General features: G+C 32.8%; 1 protein-coding gene across 1 annotated transcript; it reads left to right on the top strand.

Annotated features, from left to right (window-relative positions):
- The first annotated feature begins 335 nt into the window (after positions 1–335).
- On the top strand, positions 336–23,897 carry LOC134681367 (uncharacterized). Its single transcript, XM_063540968.1, has 3 exons — positions 336–512; positions 13,154–18,489; positions 19,879–23,897. Exons 1-3 carry the CDS (start codon positions 501–503, stop codon positions 22,028–22,030), a joined length of 7,500 nt encoding a protein of 2,499 aa, XP_063397038.1. The 5' UTR covers positions 336–500; the 3' UTR covers positions 22,031–23,897.
- Positions 23,898–25,864: the final 1,967 nt, after the last annotated feature.

The raw sequence follows: 25,864 nt of genomic DNA on the forward strand, positions 1-25,864 counted from the left end.
TATAAACAAAATCCTTTAATATTCGTGGTCTAACATTTATTGCGGCCATTTTCCATCAATATTTATTATCTAATTAATAAAAATTATTAAACAATGAAATTCGTGAATCAAATATTCTGTGCAACTTTGTTTATTATCCAAACGAGAACCCTGAACTGTCATTTGGTTCAATCCATATACAAATAAATAAGCAAGTTTTGATCTACTTTAATTGTTCAACACATAAATTAGTTCTTAAATAAATGTTTTGCATTGTCTTATGTTTATTTAAACTCATGGTTGAGTAGTTATTCTACAAGTTTCTAATGTACTATCTGTGATCAATGTACTTTGCTTCTTGCTCATGAAGTCCTTTGTACAGCTGACTGACGTCACATCCGCTCCACTAGATTGGCAGCACAACCGCCATTATCATATCCCTGGAAAGATCATACACTTGATTTCTGTCAAAATTAGGACGAAATATAACTTTAAATGAAGATTTATTAGTGCAAAACACGATGGACGAAAAGGTAAACATACGCCGGTATTAATCGTGAACTTTTATTGATGAAACACTATTTTAATAACTATTTTTATTGCGAAGCGGGTGTGATTATATTGCACCCTCGTTTATCGATTTGTGTGTTGCCACGATAACGTGACAAGCTAAAAAAAGATACACGCTTATAATAAACAAGGCGTGTAAACATGTTAAATGTGCGATTACATTGTGTGTAATTACGAAGAATGAATGAAAGTAAATGTAATATAATAAACATGATACATAAATGGTAATTTGTTGACAAATAAAAATAAGTTGACATGATGGGAAATTAAATTTAATTAAAAAATAATAAATCAATATTTTTCTTTTGTTAAAATTTTTGTTTGAGTTTTAAAATGTACAAGAGATATTGCTATTACAGTGCCATGATTGACAAAAAAGAGTTTTATTTATTAAAATTACAGACTTTGTATTTATCTATAAAAAAAAAAAAAGAGGAGCACTGAACACTCATGATCAGCTGATGATGTTTATCATCAAACGATAAATAATTTGAATGGTTCTGCTTATATGGCTGAACTGATTGAAACATGTTAAAACAATAACTATTCCAATTTTGTGTGTAGTCCTCATACCCGTAGCCAGGGGGGTTCGCCCCCCCCCCCCCCCCCCCAAATAAGCACTGTTAAAGTCGACGTTCTGTTTGAATTGTGACTGACTGTAAAAGTCGAGTTAGTGAGTCCAAATAACCCCCTTAAAAAAATCCTGGCTACGGACCTGGTCACTTTTTCGGTGCTTTTATAAAAAAATTATATGATAAAACCCCATTATTCAATTATTTTTTTTTGTCACCTGTATTTCTTATTTATATTTTTTTGTCCTTTATTTTGCTTATTTATCTGCTTCTTGTAAACCCTAATGACAGCGTAAATAATGGAAAATTTCAAAATGGAAAAAACAAAATAGAAAAATTTGTATTAAACAAAATGTTTGAATGGTTCTTTTCCCCACAACTTCCACAAGCAAGCAGCATCTGGAATAGAATAAAACCTGTTTGACACAGACTTGGAATAATGTGTAACATTGTGTAACTACAGTAAGGGTAGGGTGACATGTCTTCATGCTGACTGTAACATGTACAAAATGTACCTTGTGAAATTGCACATAAAAAAATCAGGCTTAGCATGACCGTCCAGTGTAAACAGGCATGATAGGGTTCCTCCTCATTTCATATTAATTGTTAATTCAACAATCTTCCTCTGACCTGTAGCTCTGAGGTCCATATGAATTTATTTTACTTTTTGCTTACCAGACCACGTCACCATCTATAGTTCTGTATCTATTCCAGATTATGATGTCATGTAATACATGTATTATATTGTAATTATTTTGCTCATTTTGGGCACTGTGATTGTCAAATAAAATGTTTGTTTGTTTGTAATAGTTGCTACTAGACATTTGCAACAATCCATCATCTTTCTCAGTCTTCACAATGAACTTTTAGATCTACAGGCCTTGGAGGTCATTTTTTGGAAAAATTTAATTAGATTCTGTTGGTCTGTAGATATGATTTTTACAGACCCAAAAACAATTTTACTTGCCTATGCTGCTGGGCTTGTGGTGCATTGTGAAGACTGCTTTCTTATGTATTTATACTAACTTACATGAATTAATTATATACAACAACAAAATAAAATTCTATACAGTGATATATGTAGCAACCTGCTAAATCATGAAGTAAACATTTAAATGTCCTCATTGTTATGCTTATGGAGGGAAGGGTTACCCCACCATTTATCTTGGAGGGGGGTCGTGCTTTTATTTTAAAAAAATAATGCTGATTCCCAACTTTGAAAAACAATACTAAAGAGAAAGGAAAAATCTGATTGAAAGTGTGACTGTTTAATACTGTATCATGTATGAGGTCCGACCATATGATTATTATACATGTACTTGTGTGTTACATGTAATTGTATACTTGTTCGGTTATCAACAGACCAGATCATATGCATGTATGTATTTTTATACGCCTGTTTACAGGATGTTTTATGGTATACCTTTGTCCGTCAGTCCATCTGTCATCATCATGTCGGACATTAACTCAAAAAGGCTTTAATTCAATTAGCATAAAACCTTGGTGAATTGTTTATATCTATTGAAATGAGATTCCGTTTGTTTTTTTAGACATTACATTTCCGACACATGGGTTTTTTCATTAAAAAAGGGGTATTTTCCAGTTTTCAGACAATAACTCAAGAATGCTTTCACCAACTTGCAAGAAATTTTAATGAATTGTTTATATCTATTACTGTAGTTACACAATGTTACACATTATTCCAAGTCTGTGTCAAACAGGTTTTATTCTATTCCAGATGCTGCTTGCTTGTGGAAGTTGTGGGGAAAAGAACCATTCAAACATTTTGTCTAATACAAATTTTTCTATTTTGTTTTTTCCATTTTTATAAATTGTAGATTTTACTTTTCCAAGTTACACAGAGTTTTATTCATAAAAAAGGGTGATTTTTCAGTTTTCAGTAAATAACTCAAAAATGCTTTCCCCAATTCTCGTGAAACTTTGGTGAATTGTTTATGTTCCAGACCATATGAGTATTTGGACCGTACGTCAAGTACGGTCTGGACCGTATGCATACTTTTTCAACATACTCATACGGTTGGACCGTACGTGTACGGTCTGACTAATATTACATTTGTATTAAGAAGTTGGCAAAGTTACATTAATTAGATCCATATAACAGATCAGTAAAACTTAACTCTCAAAAAGATATAAAAAAGTTTAATTGTAATTGAAAAAAAACAACTATATACATGTATTTTAATGATTTGAAAAATTCACGCTAATTGAATGTTTATCTCTTGTATTTAGCATGTCGATCACTCAGTAAAATAATTGAATTATGATCACTAAAACTGAAAATATTGGAAGTAAATATAATATGGGAGGACAATCGTTTTAGAATATTTAGCAACTTTACCAAAAAATGAAAATATTTTTGCTAAGCAACTTACACGAAAAGAAAAATGTAACTGTAAAAAATATTATTACGTAACTTGTGGTAGCAAGTGTAACATTGGTTGAGAGTACCAAAATTAGGATCAAGATACAATTTAATAAATATTTAATTTCAATTGTTATTTGTTCATTTTATCCGTGTAATCACTGGTAATTGTAATAATATTAATTAGTAAATCTGAAAATAAAGATTGTGATTAATGTTATTTTTTTTTAAATTTAACCCATATGATCTAATAACATGTATGGTCAGCTCGTACTGGACCATACACATATACACATACGGTCCGACTGTACGCGTATGGTGGGACCGTACAAGTATACGTATACGGTCCAGACCCTACGCGTATGGTCCAAATACTCATATGGTCTGGAACATTTATATTTATTGACACATTGATGTAAACTCCCTTTTGATTTTAATAAATTTTCAATATGACATTGAGAAGAAATTGAACTTTATTCTTTAAAAATGTGACAGATGTACATGTATCAACATGATCATGTCAGTCAGGGGTACTACTTATTTAAGTAATTTTAATTTACTTAAAGAATTAAAAAAAAAATATACACAAAAAAATAAATAAGTAAATTTGTAGGATACTTATACAAGTGAATTTTATATACTTGTATAATAGGTAAAAAAATATTGACTTAGTTATGTCCCTTAGACAATTTTTACTACAACTTGTATAAGTAAAAATATTCATCCTTTCATCCTTTCTTCTTTCCTTGAATTCTTAGGATTTCTTTGCTCTAATAGAATTTTAAATTATCTGCCCTTTAATTTGCAGATGTCTTTACTAATCATTTAAGTGTAATTTAAAGGACCATGAAAATCCCAATTTGTCTGTTACCTTCAGAACACCTCATTGACAAGCCCTCAAGAAGCAATTTTTGAAGGCTTTGCTCAAATATACAAGATCTTTGCTCTATCAGTTTCTTTGTTGAATTAATCATGTTAATGAAATGAAACATTGAACTTTATTTAAATAAAAAAAAAAAAAAATAGCAAATCGGGAAAAATCATTAAAGCATGATTTTTACATTTCTAAACTTGAGGATTTTCGTGGGATTGTAAGAAAATTTACTTATACATTTGTACAAGTAAATTTTTGAGAAAATTAAGGGGAGATTATTTAAACATTATTTATTTACTTATACATGTTATATGTGTATATTTTTTTTTACTTCTTCAAGTAAATGAAACTAACTTAAGTTCAAGTGGTACCCCTGACTGCATGTGCTCATGGTGCAGCTGTTTATTTTAATAAGTACCGTTTTTCTTCTCGGGTCTCTGAACCCAAAACAGCACATGCTACAATTTAAATTCCTTTATCTGAATTTTTGTATGACGTAGCTTAGAAGAAGGGGAACTGTTCTCTACTTGTATTAAAGCAATAACATACAAAAGTTCATTCAACTAATTATCCAATATCAATTAGTTATTGTAGATTGTAGTAGTAGGACCAAGAACACATAAAATAACTATAAATAGATAGAAACATTCAAGAAACTTTAATTTAATAAAAATGAACACCAATATTAATTTTGAAAACTATCTGAAAAAAGGGTCAATGGCCTAAATATCATTATGACTTATATGCTTACATTTGTACATGTAATATTTGGTATTGAACTTTAACATTGAACACCTATTTATTATCATCTTCATGTATGATTGAAAACATGTAAAATTAACAAAATTGATGTCAATAATTACATGTACATTGATGAACATGTATGCTAACTTACAAATAATGTACATGATTTACAAGCCTCTAGGGGATAATTTTTCCCATTTACTATAATTTTTTTAAAGTAAGAAAATGAGCAAAATTGTATGAGTTGTGATGCATGTATCATGTGTATTGACATCATAAAACTCGAAAGTTTCAGAGGTAGGGTTTGCCTAAACAACTGACATTTAACATAGCCATGTATTGAAATCTATTAAACATTTTTATGCTCCATTTATGGGCATTTTGTTTTCTGGTCTGTGTGTCTGTCCGTTTGTTTGTTCTTTTGTCTGTCCTTGCGTCCTGCTTCAGGTTTAAGTTTTTGGTGGAGGTAGCTTTTGATAAACTTGAAGTACACATATTCCCTGTATACCTGGTACATGTATATATTATGATCTTTCTAATTGTAATGCCAAATTAGAGATTTTCCACCATTTTCACTGTCCACTGATGATTATAGAAAATGAAAGTGTGGATGGGCACGATGGGGCATCCATGTACTGGGGACACATTCTTGTTGTGAAATGGGTTGCCAAAAAAAGTTTCTTGTATTCTAGACCTTGTACATTTCTTACAGAAGTATACAGGGAGATAATTAAGAAAATTTTAATCTGAAAAAATTGCCTAAAACATAGATTGTAAGCAATATAAGTATGATAAATTATAAACTTATATAAGTAAATATTACTTACAATAAATATATATTGAAAGATTGGCATTTGTAAAAAAAAATTGATAGCAGAAATAACCAAAAAGAGATATTTTTGAAGTGTATGCATTATCATGACATGTTATTCTTTACCAACGGAAATCATCATTTCAGCAGCAAGATTGTATACACTCTGTTAAGGGGATAGGGGGAGGGGGTATTTGCACCCAATGTTATTTCAAAGAAAATGACATAAAACAAACTACAATGTACAAAATGATGTACCATACTAAATTCAGTGGTGTCAGTATATATTTATATTTATTACCAAGCTTTTAGTGATCAATCTGCAAATAATTGGTCACCTACTTTAAGAAAATGGTCACATTTGCAATACATTTTGGTTAAATGAATTTGAAATATTTTAATCAAATTTTAGTCCTATTATGTTTTAGACCATATGCCTTAGAACTTGATTCAGGGGTTTAAGATCAGTATTCAGCTTTTATGGCCAATGTAGTGTTGTGAGTATTCAGTACTTTAAAAATTGATTATACAGCTGACCACTTGTGCAATTGTGGTAATGGCACCCTATCATTAAAATTAATGATACAACACAATAATCTTCAACAAATTAAAAGATCCCTGCATTGTAATGTTATATGAAGAACATGAACAGTGCACATGTGAATATCGCAGTGAGTGAATTTTTGCTTTAACCAAAGGTAAAGATCCATTATCTAAATAATGTAACAAATTTTCTCTGAAACTGCTTCAAAGGTCATGTCAATAAGCACAATTACAACAAAACTTTAATAAGTACCCTGCCTCGTCCGCTCTGTGTTTTTGTTAGATCTACATAGATGTATGTTTGCTCTGTATTGATCTGATGAGTTAAGCCCTTTTCAACTGATTTTTTCACTGTCGATGGTTTATGTGAGCAGGGTAAGCATTATTTCAAACTTAGTTTTAACCCCTCCAAGTCCATATTCTGTATGTGCCTCACTGTCCAAAGTCAGAAGTCAGTATAAATTAAGTGGTAGTGGTTTTTTGATGTATAGAGTGAGGTGCTCATTTTCGCCATATCTTTCCATGCTTTCTTCAGTTTCTGTTCAGGTCTTTATGTTTTTGAAGTGTAATGATATTTTCTGTATGAAAATAACTTCAACTGCAAATTATTCTTAGCTTGAAAACGTGTTTGTTTTGAGAAAAATCATCTGAAAAGTGTGATTAAAGGGTGTTTGAAATTTCCTGATTTTTTGTTAATGTGGGACACATATTCGCCATTTTTACACATCAATTTAAAACCAAATAACTGCAGCTTTAAACAATATTCATCAAATAAATTTCATTATAGATGAATAACAGACATTTGAAAGGTCTAAAAAACTGAAATTTAGGGCAATCAGTCAAAGAATTACTAAGAAATACTTCATTGATTTTTTTTTTCATTCCGGAAATTTGCTGAAAATTGTTGTCCGTTTTTTGGTCCTTTGCGGTTAGTGCTGTTATTTTGTCTCATTTTCAAAAATAACCATATTTGTTTTTTGAAATTATTATTTACCGGCATATTTCTTCCATTTCAACCATCCTTTGAAGTTTTTACACCTCAAAATCATAAAACGGCGAAATTGTGTCCACGGCGAATATGAGCGCCCCACTCTATAATATTTGCTTTTTGTTCATCATATTGTACATAAATCAGGCTGTTAATTTTCTCGTTTGCATTGTTTTATATTTTTAATTTTGGTGCCTTTTATCATACTATGCTGCATGGGTTTTTCTCATTATTGAAATTTGCACAGTGACCGGTAAATTTTTAATTTCTAAATCATTAAATTTGATGTCTTGTGGAGAGTAGTCTTATTGACAATCATGCCACATCTTCTTAATTTTATATTAGCTGCAATGCTCAAAATAGTTAAGGTGGTACCCAACACTTTCACTCAAATTAATTTGGCTCATTTAATTTCCATAAAATTTTGTCAAAGTAATTAACAAAAATATATAAATTTCAAAAATTTTGAACCACATGAACCAACTGTGTTGTCAAAAAAATTACTGGTTATATAGCAGTTTGACAAACACCAATTTTGATCATTGAGAAGCTTAATGTTGCTTTTTACAACACAATGTAATTAAAACATTTAGCTGATTTTACAGATTTATCTCCCTGTAGTGTTAGGTACCACCTTAAATTAAGTATTGTCTTTGTTTCTTGCATTGTCTTGAAAACCATGTAAATAAAGAAAATGAAGCATGATTATAAATATTAAGAATATCTTAAGATCTAGATCTATAGCTACTTCCTCAATCCTCTGTATTGCAACCATTAAAACAGAATACTCCTATAAATTATAAATGCCTTAAATTAAGCTTATTGCCCTGACAAATACTTAAGATGATTTAAAAACAAATTAAGTTTTATTAGCTATGATCTTAAAAGCTATATATTATTATAGATTTATATCAATGATAGGTACATAAATATATATTTTAGGTATACCACATCTTCTTATTTTTTTAATTCATTTTGATAACCAAAAGGATTGATAGCAACATGAGAAATAAATCTTATGGAGGATATATATTGTTAGGCTATCCTGATCATATACATGATTTAGGAGATAAATATCTTTTTTTAAACCCATTAAAAGATAAGCATGTGAGAAAAAATGTTATGAAAATGATATCATCATTTTCTTAAGTGTTTAAAATTCTCACTTCTAAAATTACTGATACATGTATAACATGTATAAATTATTTAAGTGATTCTAAAAATTCAGGGTCCAATTTTTTTATACGACCGCAAATTTTGAAAAAATTTTCGTCGTATATTGCTATCACGTTGGCGTCGTCGTCGTGGTCGTCCGAATACTTTTAGTTTTCGCACTCTAACTTTAGTAAAAGTGAATAGAAATCTATGAAATTTTAACACAAGGTTTATGACCATAAAAGGAAGGCTGGTATTGATTTTGGTAGTTTTGGTCCCAACATTTTAGGAATTAGGGGCCAAAAAGGGCCCAAATAAGCATTTTCTTTGTTTTCGCACTATAACTTTAGTTTAAGTCAATAGAAATCTATGAAATTTTGACACAAGGTTTATGACCACAAAAGAAAGGTTGGGATTGATTTTGGGAGTTTTGGTTTCAACAGTTTAGGAATTAGGGGCCAAAAAAGGGCCCAAATAAGCATTATTCTTGGTTTTCGCACAATAACTTTAGTTAAAGTAAATAGAAATCAATGAAATTTAAACACAATGTTTATGACCACAAAAGGAAGGTTGGTATTGATTTTGGGAGTTTCGGTCCCAACAGTTTAGGAATTAGGGGCCAAAAAGGGACCCAAATAAGCATTTTTCTTGGTTTTTCGCACCATAGCGTTAGTATAAGTAAATAGAAATCTATGAAATTTAAACACAAGGTTTATGACTATAAAAGGAAGGTTGGTATTGATTTTGGGAGTTTTGGTCCCAACAGTTAAGGAAAAAGGGGCCCAAAGGGTCCAAAATTAAACTTTGTTTGATTTCATCAAAATTGAATAATTGGGGTTCTTTAATATGCCGAATCTAACTGTGTATGTAGATTCTTAATTTTTGGTCCCGTTTTCAAATTGGTCTACATTAAGGTCCAAAGGGTCCAAAATTAAACTTAGTTTGATTTTAACAAAAATTGAAACCTTGGGGTTCTTTGAAATGCTGAATCTAAAAATGTATTTAGATTTTTGATTATTGGCCCAGGTTTCAAGTTGGCCCAAATCGAGGTCCAAAATTAAACATTGTTTGATTTCATCAAAAATTGAATAATTAGTGTTGTTTGATATGCCAAATCTAACTGTGTATGTAGATTCTTAATTTTTGGTCCAGTTTTAAAATTGGTCTAAATTAAAGTGCAAAGGGTCCAAAATTAAACTAAGTTTTATTTTAACAAAAATTAAATTCTTGGGCCTCTTTGATATGCTGAATATAAACATGTACTTAGATTTTTGATTATGGGCCCAGTTTTCAAGTTGGTCCAAATCAGGATCTAAAATTATTATATTAAGTATTGTGCAATAGCAAGTCTTTTCAATTGCACAGTATTGTGCAATGGCAAGAAATATCTAATTACACAATATTGTGAAATAGCAATTTTTTTTTTAATTAAGAGTTATCTTTCCTTGTCCAGTATAGTAAGCAAGAAATATCTGCAAGAATTTTTTTTAATTGGAGTTATCTTTCTTTGTCCAGAATCAACTTAAATCTTTGTTATATACAATATACAATGTATATTCACTTTTTACTACCAACTGATAAATTTAAATAATCTTTACCATTCAGTGATTACAAGCAGTTTTTTTACATCTTAATATTTTATGATGTATTTAAATGAGTAGTAATTGTTGCAAACTCCATTAGAATATTTTAATTGAAATTAGTTTTGGAATAAGGGAAAGGGGGATGTGATTAAAAAATTGGGTTCAATTTTTCTCATTTGAAATTTCATAAATAAAAAGAAAATTTCTTCAAACATTTTTTTGAGAGGATTAATATTCAACAGCATAGTGAATTGCTCTAAGAGAAAACAAAAATTTTAAGTTCATTTGAATATATTCATTGTGTCAGAAACCTATGCTGTGTCAACTATTTAATCACAATCCAAATTTAGAGCTGAATCCAGCTTGAATGTTGTGTCCATACTTGCCCCAACTGTTCAGGGTTCAACCTCTGCGGTCGTATAAAGCTACGCCCTGCGGAGCATCTGGTTAACATTTAAAATAGCATGAATACAAATGAAATAGGTGATACTAAAATCACTTGTTTTAAGTATTTATTAATTTTTATTGTCTTTTCAGATGATAGACATGTTTACTTATTTTTAGATCTTAAATAATCTTGATCATTTAAAGACTATATTTGCTGTTTACAATGTATCTCTAGCTAATACATGTAATATTGCGGTTATCAAGATAAACATGATAAAAGTAAAAAACACAAAAATGGGTTCATCTTCTCTATCATTTCTATCATTTCTATAGACAATAAACTATGACTCCTATCAGGATTAACCCCCATTAAGATTTATTTCACATGTTGTACAATATATTATAGGTTTTATTTGCTAAGTTTGAGTATATTAGTTTTCGGAAAACTCCATTGTATGATTTGCTGAGTGAACCAAGCCTCTAAATTATTAAGATTTATTTTATGAAAGGTTTTAAAATCAGAAAAAAAAGTTTTTTTCTGGTTATTTCTGGGTTATTGCTCTTAGACATGTTAGATAGATAAAGTATGTGCAAAGCAGGGGACTTTATGGAACTCGGTTTTCTTAATTGAATTTATATTTCTGGCTATTTTTTTTTTCCTCAGTTTTCCCCTTAGTCCTGAATAAGAGAATTGAGAATTATACAATTAATTTTTTTTTTCATGTAACATCTTGTCAATTATTAATACAATAATAAAATGTGTAAATCATATCTTGTAGACATGCAGTGTTAATCACAGCAGCTGGCTGAATAACTATTGTTTTGTAACAATACATGCATATTTGATTGTAAAAACTTGCAAGAACTTACAAATGAAAATAACTAGTCTTTCGTTCATTTTTTGTACATAAATTAGGCTGTTGTTTTTCTTGTTTGAATTGTTTTAAATTGTCATTTCGGGGCCTTTCATAGCTGACTATGTGGTATGGGCTTTGCTTATTGTTGAAGGCCGTACGGTGACCCATAGTTGTTAATTTTTGTGTCATTTTGGTCTCTTGCAGAGAGTTGTCTCATTGACAATCATACCACATCTTTTTTTTTATAATAATAAACATTGTGTCTCGGAAGCGTTTTAATTTCTTCTAGAACACTCAAAGCTTAAAAACCTTTTGAAAGCGGGAATTAAAAAATTATGTCAACACATTTAGAGCCACAGTCATGATGGTGTACAATCATGACAATGTATATGACCAAAAGGAAAAGGGGATCTAAATTCTTACAAATCATGCAAATAGTTCAAATTCTAAATTAGAGAAGGGTAGGGGGTCCTGATCCAGCAATCCCGGACTTAAAAACATGAAATCCCAAAGTCCCAATTTTTTTTTAAAAATAAATCTCGCCATCCCAAAATTTGAAAAAAAGAATTCCTGGATCCCGAAGGTGTCAATCCCGAAATCCAGAGCATAAAAATATTCGATCCCGGAGTCCTGATAAAGGTAATTCCTCCCCTCAAATTACAAACAAATTACAAAGTTTATATAAATCATGTAAATGATGAATTGATTGATTGAGTGATTGATTGATTGGTGTTTATTATTAATGCCTTAAATCTTTGTAACATTTATATAATTACATTGACAAAATTTTATGCAGTTTCTTTTTTCCATTAGTATTTATAATTTAGTCTGTTTATAAATTAAATCCACTGTTTCAAAAAAAAAAAAAATTATAGTTGTTCAATGTTTTGAATTCCCATCAGCAAAAATTATAGGCTACCAGATTACCATGATAACCATGATAACCAAATTTAGAATATGACGGTATAGATAAAAACAAGTGATATTTTCACAATGTTAAGGATTCAGTTATATTAACATAAAATTTCTGAAATAAATAAATGATTACTGCAATAGATACATGATATATATTTTAAAGCAGAATCTAAAACAAAACTCCTACATGTACTTCAAAAACTTCATTTTGTTGAGATGTTATTCAAATTTGAAGTGTACAAGGAACAGTATATCAGTTTAACCTTAATAATAAACTGCCTGACATTAAATTAAACCCTGTTGGCATTGTGGATGCATGTTAAGTATATATATATTGTCCTAAGTATTTTCGTGTGAAATAAGGCCCTATTTCACAGGATTCAAAAATATCCTTGTTGATTTCATCATAATCATGATTATGTATTAGTTCTTGGGAAGTATTAACATGCATGAGTGGTTATAATATACCAACATATCACTTTTGCAAAGGAGAATTGCAAAAAAATACTGTTTAAAAGGTAAACAATTTCCATGGCTGTTAGGCTAATAAATACCCAAGCATATTGAATTCCTATATGACAATTTCACCGCTGGAAGAGAAAAGAAAATCTAAATATATACAAAATTGGAGAAAATTACCATTCCTCATTCAATCAAAATACAGCATAACATAAGTTGGATTTATATTACATACATGTGATAAATATGATTAAAACAATATACATACATATATACATGATATATTTTACCTTTGTAATTTAGTATTAAGTGTAGAATTATTTCTCATTCCAGATCAAATCAAAGATAGCAAGCAAGTTGATAACACGGAGCAAAACAAAAACATCCAAAAGCCACAAGAAGATTGTTGCTATGCTAAACAACCTCAGTAAAGACAAATCGGGTGCACCAGTATCGTGGAAATTCAACAAATCGGGTATCAAACAAGCCAATAAGGTTGCTAAGAGACTACAAACTGCTCAAGATAAGGAGCTCCAAAAGGGGCCATCAACATCATCAGAGAGTAGAAAAACTGACATTGATACAAACAAACTTAAATCTGAGAAAAATGATATAAACAGTGATCAAGTCATTCCAAAGAGAAAGCCAGGAAGACCAAAAATAATCAGAAATGAAAATCAACTGTCTGAGTCTAACCAAGATATATCTGATACAGTAACTCAAGAAGAGGCTATTAATTTCAGCACTGAGGGGCAAGTAGAAAATACACAGAAATCTGGTCGTGGGAGAAAAAAGAAAATTTTATCGAAAGATATTCGAATTAAGAGACTTGAAATTTTAAAGCGTCATATTGAGAGAGGAAGGGGTCGAGGACGTGGAAGAATAAAACGTATTCGTGAATTACATTCAATTCCTGTACTTGAAAAAGACGATTCAGATACAGACGATATGGATGGTCAAAATAGAAATAACATTAACCAAGATAAACTTAAATTACTAAAAGAACAAATTGACAGTGAGAGGAAACGGGGCAGAGGACGTGGTCGTGGTCTCCGTGGAAGACCACGGATAAACCTTCCTGGTATTCATTCTAGCATTATCAATGTACATCATTTAACTACTCAAGCTGATCATGCAGGTGGTGATTCAGAATTGAAACCATTAAGAAGTCGAGGTCGTGGTCGAGGCCGTGGAAGAGTTAAAAAAGGTCGACGTCCCTGGAAACATTTGAATGCAGAAGTCAGACCAGATAACGACATGCCACAAATTTCATCAACATCTGAGCAATCTTCAAAACCAATAGGAAGGCCTTTTGGTCGAAGGGGAAGGGGTCCACGATGGACATCTTTAAATAGACAGGCGTTAAATAAATCTGTGTTGAATGAACATACAAGAGCAGCTATTTCCAGTGGGAACTTAACTTTTGGTGAACAGCTCAACGAGACTCCTGTGGATTCTGAAAATGAAAGTATAGACTCTAATCTAAGTAGCGCCTCCTCGAAGGCTCGTAAAAGAAAATTGCATCATCATTTAGGAATAAAATTAGGACCATCAAAAATGTTACGAAGTCAGGACAGCATGAAAACAAGAATTGTAAAGAATTTGAGCGGCCTACCAGTGCTTAAAAAGAGGAAAAGAACATTAAGTGGTGAATTTGATCTTTTAGACGAAAAAACATTGAGGAAACAAATGCGTGGGAAGGATGACGATGATAATTCTGTAGCACAATCATTCGATGGTAGCTGGGCAGACGTAACCGATTCAGAATTTAATGAATCGCAGATTGATAATATTTATGGCGAGAGTGACAGTGATATTCAGGACTCACAAGTAAAATCAGATAAAGGGCTTATTTTCAATGAAACTAATTTGTCAGAAACGAGTAAAAAGTATTCACATCTGCAAGGAATTAAGCTTGGTCGAAGGAAGGGTAGACCACCAAAAATACTTTCAAATGACTATGAAATACCAATGAAAATGAAAAAAAAGGCAAAAGACTTTACGAGTGTTAAAAGTTCATACATTCGTCAAAATAAATCGGGAAGATTGACCATTATTGGTCCTGGTGGTATTCAGTTTGTAAAAGTTAGAGGTCAACATGGGGAGGATAAAGTTGTTTATAAGATGGCAGTTGATACGGAAGCTGAAAATTGCAATTTGATAGAAAAATATAATGACACATATGAGTCAAATGCGAAGGAAGAAATCATTACTGTCCAAATTGTCCATGATGAAAGCTTAAAAGAAAATATTGCCTTTCAAGAGAAAAAGATCAAAGAAAAATTGTCTGGCTATCATGATGATATGTTACAGAAAGAAATTGATGTTAAATCCATTGAAAGTGTGAAACAAACTAAAGATACTGTTGATTTTCATTCGAAAGAAATACTTACCACCGAAGCTGAAATATCTCCAGAGACCATACTTTTGTCCTTAAAACAAGTGAAGCATGACAAAACAGAATCATCAAATATACAAGAAGAAACACCAATAGGGTCAGATGCATTAAACAAACTTGAAGGTAAAACATATGAGACTGAAATTCCAAGTTTGGCAGAATTGGTCCCACAGCTAGGGGCTGAAGGCTCATCAATACAGCATTCACAAACTATTCAGGAAGTAGAATCATTGAAAAGTGAAAATAATTACAATGCCTCAAAAACAATAGAAGTTACTGAAAAAACAGAAACAGTATCGCAGAATATTTCTGAACTTGACAAAAGCATTCCTAAACAAGAGGATGGCGTTATTAGTATTGAAGCAGCGTGTGTCGCAACAACGGCTTATGACAATTTCAATAAATTGGAATCAGCAGCTATCACAAGCACTGCTATCAATCGTATTCAAAATACAGAAGTCTCAAGTTTCCTAGGAAAAATGACTGATAACGAGGATAAGAACAAAATATGTCAAGAAGATGAAAATGAAACTGTAGATAAAGTAGATGATTTAACTGATGAAGAACATTTACATCTAGAACTTTTGTCAGATGATCCAGAAATTGGTGAGGTTGAAGAATTGTCATCAAATGACCAAGCACAAGGTGTAGTTTCTGATGTTCTAGAAAAAATAGTGGAAGAGATTTGCGGGGAAACCAAATCTGAATATGAAAACATGGAAAAGGACGAGAATGCTTTAGAAAAGAAGGATAAGAATAATATTGAAGACGAGAGTGCAAAAGATAATGTTGACTCGGTAAATAGTGATGTAACAATGTCTATTGAAACTGAAAGTGCCATGCTTCCAACGATTGCAAACAATGAAGAGAAAACAAATATTGATATTAAACAATTAACAGAAACATTACCTATATTGAATGAGGCGAGCAATGTACAAATCGCTATAAAGGAAGACAAAATCAAAACATCAGATAAAGAAGCAAAGAGCAAAGATGAAGGCAAGAAAACTGATGAATTAAATGGGTCAAGTGAAGAAAGTAGCATGTTAGATAAAACCAGTGATGGCTTTTTGGAAACTAGAACTGAAGAAGCTATTCAGACTGATATTAAGGAATCTAATGCCAATGTAAATATTGATGACAAAGAAGAAAAGTCTGTTCCAATTCCTACAGAAGTATTGGATAAACACGAAGAATCAGCATCTGTCAGTGAATCAGCTGAATTGCAAAATAAACGGAAAAGAAAGATAGAAAATGAGACAGATTCTAAGTCAGAAAGTGAATCAATGAGGGAATCAGTTATAGTAACAACACCTGAAACTTCAGGAAAAACAGAAGTCAAACGTGTTTTCCAGTTAAGAAAGAAGGCATCTCGTTCTCCGTTAGAAATAATTGCAATGAAACACAGTCTAGAAGAGAGAAAATACATGTTGGAAGAAACTCAACGTGCAATCAGAAGGGAGGAAAAACAAAAGAAAATGTTCCAAAACAAATTAATGAGAGAAAAAATTGAGCAGCTTTCCCCGCCGAAACATTCTATTGACCAGGCGTCTCCTCCAAAACAAACAGAGACATTACAACATGTACAAGATTGCTCTCCGGAAAAAGTAGATGAACTTCTAGAAGCACCAACACATTTATGTAAACCTTGCTCCATTGTTTTGATTGACTTTGTGAAGTATTTGAAAATGAGTGATCATTCCGAAAAACCTACACCTGATCTTGATCACGACGATATGTCTACAACTGAAGATGAAGCCGCAACTGATACTGAAGGGACTGTAAATGTCAAACCAAAGCAAGACCAGGCTGAAGTTGAGACTAATGTCCAGAATAATTTTACCCAATTAGGAAATGAATCTAAAGATGCAACACAAAAGTCAGCCGCAGAAGGCTCAAATCCTCCTGTCAAAAGACCAGCAAAAGCTCGGAAGCAAGCTAAATCTTATAATTATTCATCTAAGTTGTCAAAGTTGACTGCTGAAATAGTATCAAGTCCAGAGCCAACTGATATTGAAACGAAAACTTTTACAGTTCCACCATTGATATTAAAAATTAAGCAGAAAGAAAAAGTTAAAAAGAAGTTTAAAGGTCACAAATGGACAGCGCCTCGAAACAGAGCTAGAAAACAGATGACACCGTTTAGAAGAATCTTACCAAAACAAACATTTGAATTTGAAACTCTCGGGTCAAAAGACACAGCATACAATTTTGAGGATTCTTCAGGGAAAGTAATGCCAACAGCTAGCACATTGTCACAAGTACCCATTTCTGCATCTACGGTGGTTGCGAATCAAGGATTAGCTTCAGAATATACAGAAAATAATTCAGCAAATATTTCTCTTCAGGCCATGAATAAGAATTCTTCGGAGAATATGTTTAGGTTTAAATGCAATTACAAAAACTGTGAGTTTAAGTCACAAAAGAGAAATCTTATGGAATCGCACATTTATATTCATTTGAACTCTCCATTTAAATGTTCGCATTGTGATGAAATATTCCCTTCCAGAAACGCAGCATTCAATCACTCCAAAAAAGCGCATTGTGAAAAAGAACTAAAAATTATAACAGTTGACACTGTTGACGAAAGTAATTATTACGAAGAAATTAATACTCCACAAACATCTGAAAATTCCAACGTCATTCAAGCCGATATACAAGACGTTCAGCATTCATCGGAATCGTTAATAATTAGTGTCCGACTCCCTCGGAATGTTAATGACAGTGCTACTGGATGTTATTGTTGTTGTCATTGTGACTTCTCCGCTAGTAAAGTGAAAGACATCAACACTCATGTCGAACAAGAACATCGCGAGAACATTCAATATCTTTGCTCAGTATGCAACAAATCTGTATGCCGATATGGTGAAGGAATCGCTAGACATTTTTCTAATGAACATCCTGATCAACCGGTCGCATACAAAAGTTTACCGGATTATTACGATGTCAGAAAAACAATAGAAAAGCCTTCAAGTGGTGATAAAGGGAATATTTTCGATAGAATGAGTGATTTATTCTCTGGGAAAAAAGGTTCAAAAACTTTTACTGAAAAAACAAGTGCAGAGGCCGATAGTACGACAGCAGAAAATGATGAAGACATTACTTCAACTGATTCCCAACCATCAGCTGATGAACCAACTACTACTGATCACCAAGATACTAGTAAGAAAACAGTGGAACCAGTCCATCATGAACCAGATGGAATTGAACAGTTGGCTCAAATGTATGGTAACCCCACTTCTACTGAAGGGGATAAAACAGAGGATACCAGGTATGTTTCCCCTTGTTACCATGGTAACATCAGGGATTTGAACAAATAAACACAAACAAATATGCACCTTTTTATAATTATAGAGAGAAAAAATCTAAAGATTTCAAATTTTAAAATTTTGGCAACAATGAACATACACCATGAACACATATTGATATGTGACAATCTAAACATGCTAAAGGGAATTTTTGTTAACCATAAATATATAAGAGGATGTGGTATGAGTGCCAATGAGACAACTCTCCATCCTAGTAACAATTTGTAAAAGTAAACCATTTTAGGTCAAAGAATAGTCTTCAACACAAAGCCTTAGCTCGTACAGCTATAAAGCGCCCCAAAAATGATGTGTAAAATCTACATAACAAACAAGAAACACTTATATATATTTATCATGTTTATGAACGACGTCAACAAACAACAACTGAACATCAGGTTCCTTGCATATATCCAATGTCACAAAGAAGCTCTTGTCGGATTGAACATGTTGAATACTTATCCAAGTTATGTCTATTTTGTTGAAGATAAAAGTAACATTTACTTGTACAATGTTGTAGATTATTAATTTTCATTTTTAATTCACGATTTGAATTATCTCCCCTTAATCATGTTGGTTTTCTGTAATATCCATTTTTTTTTCACAAAACCTTAAAATCTGACGTATTACATTGTATTAGTCATGTTAGTAGGTCAAAACATGCTGATACAATTTATTTTAGGGTTTAATTTGCTAATATATTTTTAATTATTATACTCTCAAGAAATATAAACAAAGAAATCTACTGGGCACCTTCACTTATCATGCATATCATGTATATGTATATTTTAATACAGTAACTTAGTGATGCCTTCAAAAATAAAAAATAAATTGTTTTGAAGACAACAGACAAATTTGATGTTAATTGTCAAAGATTATCATGATCATGATGATATTATATAAACATTTATTAATACACATAATAGTAATTATGAGAATAAGAAGATGACTTATGATTGCCAATGAGACAACTTCTTGTTAAGCCCTGTCTACATGTATCTCTTTTTAGCAGCGATATAATTTTGTGATTTTCAAATTTACTTAAACATGTTAAAGTAGTTCAGTAAGCATGGTAAGGAACAATATAATTTTTAAATAAATTTACAGGACAATTAATTTTTGCAATATTGTTTTACAAGTGAAAATCTCAAATATAAATCCATTGTGAAAATAAGTCTGTTTACAGTATAAGCATATTATATAAGTGAAGCTGATTACTCTTACAGTCATATGACAATTAAAAAACTGCCCAAAAAAAAGTGAAAAGTTTAGATTGAATTTCGTAGGCTTTGGACCTGAAAAATAGTGTTTAAGCTGATGTCTGCAGTATAATTTAAATGTTTGTTTTGTTTCAGAAATGCCAGTGTAGCTGAGAATCCTAATCAGCTATTGGACGATAATTCTGGAAATGACATGGGACTGAAAATCGTAGATGTTGTCAGCTTACAGGGAGGAAGTGACTTTGCCAAAGATGTTTGGGGCGAAACTGCCGAATCAAGTAAACCCCCTCCTATTCCTATTCAAATGCCAGTAAATCGACCTCCGGTACTGGTACCCACTAGTAGTTTAAGGCATCAGTTACAGGCTAATAATAGGCCACTTCTTCCCGTGCCACAAAGGATGCCGTACAATCAGCCTAGCATTATGGATTCTGCTAAATTAAAAGAGACTACAACAACGTACAAATGTGAGAAATGTAATGTGCATGCACCCGTGTTATCTTCAATGGTTGAACATTTACGTACAGGCCATAAAGAGATTCCACGATTATTTTTATGTCCGTTTTGTAGACAGTACGAAGGTGCTACCGAACCTGACATTCATAAACATATTAAGCAGTTTCATCCATCTCCTAACACAAAAAGCCCACCTGTGGCCTTGTCGAGCGATGCCAAACAACATTTACGAACAATTGAAGTGCCTGTGGGCGACACACAAAAAGTTGATGGGAAATATTTAATTGAGAAGGACATTTATAAATGTTTAAAATGCAAGCGCCACATGCCATCTTTAGACTATATTTATGAACATTTGGAAAAAGAACATAACGAAGTATTTGTCTATGTTTGTCCTGATTGTAAAAGATTCCGTGCTAAAGAAGAGGAAGTTGTATATAATCATATTAAAACAGCTCACAACAAAAATACAGACGATATAATTCTATCTCTTGCAATTGAAGAAAATCTCTTTACAAGGGTTCAGTGCCTTATAAAAGATAAAACCTCACAAAATAAAAGTACATCACAAAAACAGATACCACCACCTCTAACCTCACAGAGTAATCAACTAAGACAAGGATATGAGAATATGGCAGTTCCTAGCAACAGGCAACCGTCTATGCCAGTGCCCAGTATCAGGCAACCGTCTATGCCAGTGCCCAGCTTCAGGCAACAATCTATGCCAGTGCCCAGCTTCAGGCAACAATCTATGCCAGTTCCCAGGCAACAATCTATGGTAGTACCTAGCAGCAGGCAACAACCTATGCCAGTTCCCAGTAGTAGGCATCAGCCTTTGCCAGTCTATCATCAAAGACCGCCTCAACCATCAAGGCCACCAATGCAGCCTGTCTTCCCTGGCATGATACAAAGTCAGCCTGTTAGAATGCCAGGTCCAGTTCCTGGTTCTATAGCGGTTCATTCTCAATCGAGCAATCAGCCTATAAATCCAACACCACCTATAAATAAAGCTGCAAGTCGAAAGTCATACCGACCTGTTCATATTCCTCAACAGCAAAATACTGAGCCCACTCAGGCTCAAACTTTGCCATATAGTGATGGTAGGAAGGTTACAAGTCCACCACCCTTAATGAGAGGACCCCCTCCTCTTATTCGCTTTCCAGGAAATAATTCACAGCCTCAGTCACAAGTAGTGCCATCGACTACTTCTATTAGACATACAAACTTTACAATGACAGATAAGGTGCAGAGACTCCATACTCAGTCTCAAGGACAATCAATGTCAAGTAATGTCTCTCCGCCACCACAAAGTAGGCCAGTACTTAAGGTGCCATCAGTACCCATTAGACGGTCTGTGACGTCCCCAAATCAGCAAAGTGATGGGAAAACATTGGAAGGTGGAGGAGCACCGTTAGACTTGTCTAGGAATTCAACTCCCAATAGTCAACACGATAACTCTGAAGATATGGACGATATGTCGCCTGACGCATTCCAAATATTTAATTTACAACCAGCAAGACAGCCAACACCTAACATTAGGCCAGTGCCATATTCACAAATGCAAAGACCTCAACAGATAGGACAGTACAATCCATCGGCCTACAATAGACCGGGAATGTATAATCAGATGTATAGGGCTCCTCCTCCGTACCCACAATCGTATCAAAGACCTCATCATCCAAGTCAAAATCAATTGTCTGGACAGAAGCCAGCACAACCTCTCAAGTGTCCGTATTGTCCAAATCTAGTGCCATTATCAATGGGAGAAGTTGCTCCTCACATTCAAAAATACCACCCTGGTCAGAAAATTCAGTATGTGAAAAAGGACTAAATTTTTTAAAACTGTTATATTATGCAAATTTGTAAAAATAAATACTTTTTTATGTATGTGCGTGTGGTACAGAATATTTTGTTTGTGTTTCTTCTAATCATGTTTGTAATAATGTAATATTATGTTGGATAATATGAATCATGTTTTCATATGTGAAATACAACATGTGTTGTTTTTTTCTAGTAAAAGTGTGGTATGTTTTACATTAATTAGTTTAAGCACTAAACATGCTAAACAAATGTATTTATTCACAAACATGACAAAAATTTAGTTTTATACATGCACATAAACGTTTTGATATTTCATTTAGGTTCTTGTTCTAAAATGTTCTAAGCATTGCTAAAAATATCATGTTTAAAAATAAAATCATGTGGAAAAAGGGAAAAAGGGAAATTTAGGAAAATGTTCATGCACTTAAACATGTATTGTAAAGTACAATTACTTGTAATTTTTTTGGACATTAGAAGTCAATTTTATTTTTTGTATAAAATACATTCAAGTTTAAAATATATTTCAAACACATTCCTAAAATTAGAAAACTTTCCATAGATTTTTTCAAAGTTTTATAAAGTGTTATTCCATATTAGCATTCAACACATCCCATGATTGTCACTTCACATTACCCCCTTCAGAATTCAAATTTATACATGTTTTAATTATAATCTACAAACAAAACAGATACAGATATTTTTGTTTTTATCGGTAAACCCTTTTCCTTTGTCAGAAGAGATTTTTAACAGTTATTTACGGTGGTACCTAACACTACAGTGAGATAACTCTGTAAAATCAGATAAATGTTTTAAATACGTTGTGTTGTTAAGAAAATATTAAGCTTCTCAATGATCAAAATAAGTGTTTGTCAAACTGTAATATAACCAGTGTAATTTTTGTGATAAAATAGTTGGTTCAATTTTTTTAAATTTTTATATATTTTTGTCAAAGGGACAAAGTTAATACTTTGTCAAAATTTTATCCAAATTAAACGAGCCAAATTGATTTAAGTTAAAGTGTTGGGTACCATCTTAACACTATTCAGTTATTTATTCTTGAAAGCATTTTTAAAAACTGCTAGACATTGCAGAAGCGGTAGATAAATAACACTTTTAAAAGTGGTGTTGGTCTTTCAGATAAAATTTAAATGAAAATTTCAACTAAGCATCCCTGCAATTGAGGTAGACCTCACAATTTATACTTGCATAGAATAGACAGTAGTCAAAATAGATCCATAATTTAGCTTTTCAAAGTCTTGTTTCATTTTGTTCATTTTAGATGTGTAAAAAAATCACCTTTATATCTGTTATACAGATATAGTTTTTGATTGAAGACAATTGTCTCCCTTCTTCATCTAACATTATCATGATTATGCTCTTGGAAGCTTAAATTTTGAATGATTTGAATTTACTCCAATTTTCTTACATTTTTCCATTTATCATATTCAATGTTGTTTGTCAGTGATTTTTGTAAGATTTCACATTATAACTTGAATTTCAAATTTATTAATTTTCATATGATCATTATTATTGTTTATTTAATGTACTTCTGTTACATAGAAATATGGGCATTATTTATTTAAATGTGCAAACAGTGTATTGCTATAGTCAACATTATAACTTTTTTTTATAATTCCTTCATTTCGTAATTTTTTTGAATGGTCAAACTTTTGTTCGTGTACTTAGCTTGTCATCTTTATTTATTACATAACAGCAAATCTTTATTTACTGGTTCATTACTTACAATTTGAAATTGTTGAAAATCATTCTTGCTTGGGTTACCTCCCTTCTTGAGAATAACAAAAGTCTCTTATTCTTTTTCATATCAATATTTCACAGACTTTCGCAATGATCGTTAGGAATGCTATCGTCAACTTGTTTTTAGCTCACCTGGCCCGAAGGGCCAAGTGAGCTTTTCTCACCACTTGGCGTCCGTCGTCCGTCGTCGTCGTCGTCCGTCGTCGTCGTCGTTAACAATTTACATTTTGAACTTCTTCTAGAGAACCACTGAATGGAATGGAACCAAACATGGCATGAATGTTCCTTATGAGGTGCTGACCAAGTGTTGTTACTTTGTAGCCGATCCATCATCCAAGATGGCCGCCAGCGGGGGACTTAGTTTAACATAGGACACTATGGGAAATGCATACAAATGACTTCTTTTAGAGAACCATTGAATGGAATGAAACCAAACATGGCATGAATGTTCCTTATGAGGTGCTGACCAAGTGTTGTTACTTTGTTGCCGATCCATCATCCAAGATGGCCGCCAGCCGGGGACTTAGTTTAACATAGGACCCTATGGGAAATGCATACAAATGACTTCTTTTAGAGAACCACTGAATGGAATAAAACCAAACATAGCATGAATTATCCTAATGGGGTGCTGACCAAGTGTTGTTACTTTGTAGCCGATCCATCATCCAAGATGGCCGCCAGCGGGGGACTTAGTTTAACATAGGACCCTATGGGAAATGCATACAAATGACTTCTTCTAGAGAACCACTAAATGGAATGAAACCAAACATAGCATGAATATTCATTCCTTATGGAGTGCTGACCAAGTGTTGTTACTTTGTAGCCGATCCATTATCCAAGATGGCCACCAGCGGGGACTTAGTTTAACATAGCACCCTATTGGAAATGCATACAAATGACTTCTTTTAGTGAACCACTGAATGGAATGAAACCAAACATGGCATGAATGTTCCTTATGAGGTGCTGACCAAGTGTTGTTACTTTGTTGCTGATCCATCATCCAAGATAGCCGCCAGCCGGGGACTTAGTTTAACATAGGACCCTATGGGAAATGCATACAAATGACTTCTTTTAGAGAACCACTGAATGGAATAAAACCAAACATAGCATGAATGTTCCTTATGGGATGCTGACCAAGTGTTGTTACTTTTTAGCCGATCCATCATCCAAGATGGCCGCCAGCGGGGGACTTAGTTTAACAAAGGACCCTATGGGAAATGCATACAAATGACTTCTTCTAGAGAACCACTAAATGGAATGAAACCAAACATAGCATGAATGTTCCTTATGGAGTGCTGACCAAGTGTTGTTACTTTGTAGCTGATCCATTATCCAAGAAGGCAGCCAGCGGGGGACTTAGTTTAACATAGGACCCTATTGGAAATGCATACAAATCACTTCTTCTAGTGAACCACTGAATGGAATGAAACCAAACATGGCATGAATGTTCCTTATGTGGTGCTGACCAAGTGTTGTTACTTTGTAGCTGATCCATCATCCAAGATGGCCGCCAGCGTGGGACTTAGTTTAACATAGGACCCTATGGGAAATGCATACAAATGACTTCTTTTAGAGAACCACTGAATGGAATGAAATCAAACATGGCATGAATGTTCCTAATGTGGTGCTGACCAAGTGTTGTTACTTTGTAGCCGATCCATTATCCAAGATTGCCGCCAGCGGGGGACTTAGTTTAACATAGGACCCTATAAGGAAATGCATACAAATGACTTCTTTTAGAGAACCACTGAATGGAATAAAACCAAACATTGCATGAATGTTCCTTATGAGGTGCTGACCAAGTGTTGTTACTTTGTAGCTGATCCATCATCCAAGATGGCCGCCAGCAGGGAACTTAGTTTAACATAGGACCCTATGGGAAATGCATACAAATGACTTCTTTTAGAGAACCACTGAATGGAATAAAACCAAACATGGCATGAATGTTCCTTATGAGGTGCTGACCAAGTGTTGTTACTTTGTAGCCGATCCGTCATCCAAGATGGCCGCCAGTGGGGGACTTTTGAATGAAATTAAACATGTTCCTTTTCTTATAAATGAGGTTGTGTTGTCACTTTTAGCCAAA

Source organism: Mytilus trossulus, chromosome 8 (assembly GCF_036588685.1).
Source record: "Mytilus trossulus isolate FHL-02 chromosome 8, PNRI_Mtr1.1.1.hap1, whole genome shotgun sequence".
NCBI classification, from domain to species: Eukaryota; Metazoa; Mollusca; class Bivalvia; order Mytilida; family Mytilidae; genus Mytilus; species Mytilus trossulus.